Raw genomic sequence first — 4172 nt, forward strand, 5'->3', positions numbered from 1 at the left:
AAAAATTTGATCGGGGAAGTTGGTGTAATGCCATATCCCTAGAAATGGCTAAAAATAGGGGATCCCTCAATGGGAATGGGGCCGTCTATATATATATATATATATATATATTTGCACTCGTCATACTCCTTGTATGAATTCTTATGAAAAATATATGAAAAATTGAAATTCATACAAGGCTATAACACTTGCGTCTTACACTCACGTCACACCATAATGGAATTTCAAACACTACATCATTATGGCGGAAAAGACGAGTGTATATTTGTGCATATCCCCTATATGAATTACTATTTTCATATCGGGCTACGATGCTTGCGTCTCACGCTCATGTCACACCATAATGAAATTTTATCTCATTATGGCGGAAAAGCACGTATAGCTAGCTAGCATTTATATACATACTATCCTCATAAATATCCATATATCTATCCGCCGAAAATCTCAACTCTCCAAAATAATGAAAATTGCCAATTATAAAAGAAACAATAAATATATGACTCCACCGAAAAAGTTACCGAAAAGTTAACAAATAAAATATGAATAATCACTTTCGAAAATACTTCGCAGTAATCAATCGTAAAAGGAAATTATTCTACAAATTAAGAATCAATAAATTAAACTCAATCATTAAATAAATACCCATTGCATGCATTTAATTTAAATTTTAAAACAAACGTCCACTCACAGTATTAGGCCCAAGCTTCTAAGTGCTCGGAATACTCCTCGAGCGTTGCCACTAAACAAGACCTTAACTTGGAATCGAAATCATAATCAATTTCCATGCCTTTAACACATCAACCAATTTACTTCCAAAATTTACTAAGGGCACCCAAAAAGGGAGAGTTTCCTAAAATAGAAAGTTTCCTAATTAGGACCTACAACCTATGTTGCACGGACACTCCACACCCCTGGAGTGTCGGAGTGTCAAACACTCCGACACGCCGACACGGCGCCCGACACGGCAAAATACGTGTCCGACAAGCCACGTGGCGTGTCCGAAAAAAAAAAGTTTGGATGGATTTAGGGCTGGGCACGGTCCTTGGACCGGCATCAAATTTTCAGGGACCGGGACCAGTGTTCTGGGAGAAGAAAAGGAAAAAAATAAAAAGAACGGAAGCATTTAGTTAATGTGTCTCCAAGAAATAAACCGGGTGTCCAAAACAGAGACAAGCCTTTGGGTGTCCCTGGTGTTTACTTGAAGCTTCGGGTGTCCAAATCAAAATACCTAAACTTCGATACCAGAAAATTTAAACTTGGTGCGAAACCGAGAAATCCCCAAAATACCCAAATGTTCGAACTACAATGGTTTGATCCCTTCACAGGGTATGTAGGCAGTCTGGATTTAAATCTAGACACAACCACATTTAAAGCCAAATCCTTGGTCCTTTCCAAGTCAAATTCCCAAACACATAACCAAACCTTTCGACAAGTCATCTACTTCGTCGAAACCCCAAAAGCCATAAAACTTGAACTACGAGTGACTTGATCCCATTCGGAGTACGTAGGCAGCCTGTAAAACAAATCGAGTGCAGTCGCAATTCCCCTCAAACACACATTCCCCATTTGTTACTTTGTATTTAGAATCAAAGGGTTTTCCCTTAAAAGCGAGGGTTGTAATTAAGGAATTTATTTTATTCTGAATAGGTCAAACCGGACATAATTAAAACTCTATTTTAATCAATAAGATAGAGTGAAATTGTGTTGGGTATATTTATTTACAATTTTTGCTGAACATAGTTTTTGGCGACTCCACTGGGGACCCATTTTCCCTTTCATCTCTTTTTATGAAGTTATTAACTTGTTATATGTGTTTCACAGGGAAAACAAATCAATGGCACCACAAGTAACAGTTTTCTTCCACAAGCTCCCAGCAACTGCTGCTCACCCAAGCCAAACAGGTCATCGAATGACATTTGTGATTGGCCATGTTCCTATCACTTCTGCAAAGGCAAAGCTTGAAGCAAAACAAGTCAAGCTAGTTGTAAGCGCTGTGAAGACTCAGACTTTCAAAGCTGTCTCCAAAAATGCTTTGAGAAATCAGAGGAAGAGGGTTGCAAGAGGTCCAATTACCCGCAACATGGCTAAAAGGATTGCAAGGTCTAGGGAGGCCGAGAGGATCTAAAACTAGGGAATACCCTGTTTATGGAGATGATTCCTACACAGGTCCAATTACCCGCAACATGGCTAAAAGGATGATGCTTGAAACGTCGTCAGCAAGTACTACGTCAGAAGAAGGGTATACGTCTCTAAAGGATAATCCTTTATTTGTCTCGTGGAAGGGTAATCCCTTATATGAGACCTTGGTTCCAACTGAAGGCTCCTTACATGCTTTGATACCTCAATCAGTCGCAAGGTCTAGTGAGAGTTGTGACTCTGATTCTGATAACGTTCAAGTTCTCATGGCAAGCTCGTCAAGCCCAGAAGAGCAACTGAAACAGCAGATGGAGGAGTTGACAAAGAAGTTAGCTCAACTTGAACGCGATGCTCTACAGAGGCAAGTTGAAAGAGAAGTAGAAGCTAAGAGGATAGCAGATATCGAGGCCGAGTCGAAGAGGAGATTAGCTGAAAAAGAAGCCGAGGTTGTTGAGCTTATAGCAAAATGTGCTGCACTCATGGAAAAGAAAGGGCAGGAAGGTCCTGGTCCCTCATTTGTTAAAGATAACGATAATGCGCTCTCGCCTGAAGGGATTAAGAACATGATAGCTGAAGGGATCAGAGACTTCCAAATGTCTCTGTCTACACCAGTCCTTGGATACCGTAAGCCATATCCAGACCATTATGATGCGATACCTTTTCCTAAGGGATATCAAAGGCCAACGTTCGACAAGTTTGACGGGATAAATAGTTCCCCTCGAGAGCATTTAGCTCACTTTTATTCAGCTTGTGGAGAAGCGTCACAAATCGATGCCTTTTTGGTCAGACAGTTTGTACAATCCCTCAAAGGTGCTGCGTTCACGTGGTACACTCAGCTAGAGCCAGGTTCCATTCAAACATGGGATGATATGCAAAGAGCATTTTTGGCACAGTTTGTCAGCTCTAAGAAGAAAGTTTCAATTATTGACCTGGCAGACACAAGACAAAAAGTTGGAGAAAGTTCTACCGAATTCATCACAAGGTGGAGAAGTCTTAATCTCCAATGTCCTGACAAGTTATCTGAGACCTCTGCTGTTCAGATGTGTGCTAATAACCTCCTCCCAGAGATCGCGACATATGTTGGCACAGCTGAACCCCAAACTTTTGATGCATTGGTCTCCAAAGCAAGCAATGTCGAAAGGCAAATTGCTCGCCAAAAGTCATCTTCAAAAATTCAAATTGCGGATAAGAAGAACGATTCCAAGAAGCCAGTCGTCAAGAAAGGGGAAACAATGGCAACTTTCGTCAGGAATGAAAAAAAAATGACAATGTCAAAAGTAACAACGACAACAATAAAATGAGGAATGATCGACCTCGCAGACTCACACTCGGTGAAAGAAAAAAGGTCACCTATTCATTTGATGATGATGATGTTGAGGCGATTTTCGATGAGCTCATTGCATCTGAAAGCATTAAAATTCCTGAATCAAAACGACCTGCTGAAATGAACAAGACCAATGATCCTAAATATTGTCGGTATCACCGCATAGTAAGTCATACGTTGAAGGACTGTTATATTCTTAAGGACATAATTCAAGATATGATTAACAAAAAGGAGATCGTGACAGCAATCGCAAATGTAACTACAACTGGTTTGTCTAGACCAGATGGTGCCATATCAGTCGCGTTCAAGGTCGACGACGAAGTCACGATTGTCGAAGCATATCCAGACATGCCTTGTCTGGAAACCCTAACATTCCATCCCTATACGAGCTTATGACAGCACCAAGTTTTGATGTATGGGAGGATTCAGATGGGTTGGAAGATTCAGATGGAGAATGGTGCAGGGCAGAAAATAATGCAAGACAACTTCGTCCCCCTATTGTGAAGACCCCTTCTTCTTCCTCAAGAATCAAATATCGCCGCAAGTCATCTTCAAAAAATAAGAAGAAAGGAAGAACTGCAAAGAAAGTTCAAATCCAAAACACGGAGGAGTACAAGCAGTCCCCGAGAACTCCGATTACTCTTGGGGACTTCCTACCAAAAGAGCTTTTTGGGAAGGACCAACAAAGAAAAGACGATGAGGACGTACTTCA

The 4172-nt window shown here is 40.7% G+C and overlaps 1 protein-coding gene across 1 annotated transcript in view; it reads left to right on the forward strand.

The window, feature by feature from the left end:
- LOC101300976 (enzymatic polyprotein-like) overlaps window positions 1–2125 on the forward strand; it is a 46555-nt gene extending 44430 nt beyond the window's left edge. Inside the window, exon 3 of the mRNA XM_004309742.1 lies at window positions 1822–2125. Coding sequence (XP_004309790.1) covers window positions 1822–2125 — 304 coding nt within the window. The remainder of the gene's footprint in view (window positions 1–1821) is intronic.
- The last annotated feature ends 2047 nt before the right edge of the window (window positions 2126–4172 follow it).

Source organism: Fragaria vesca, unplaced genomic scaffold, assembly GCF_000184155.1.
Source record: "Fragaria vesca subsp. vesca unplaced genomic scaffold, FraVesHawaii_1.0 scf0513064, whole genome shotgun sequence".
NCBI lineage: Eukaryota > Viridiplantae > Streptophyta > Magnoliopsida > Rosales > Rosaceae > Fragaria > Fragaria vesca.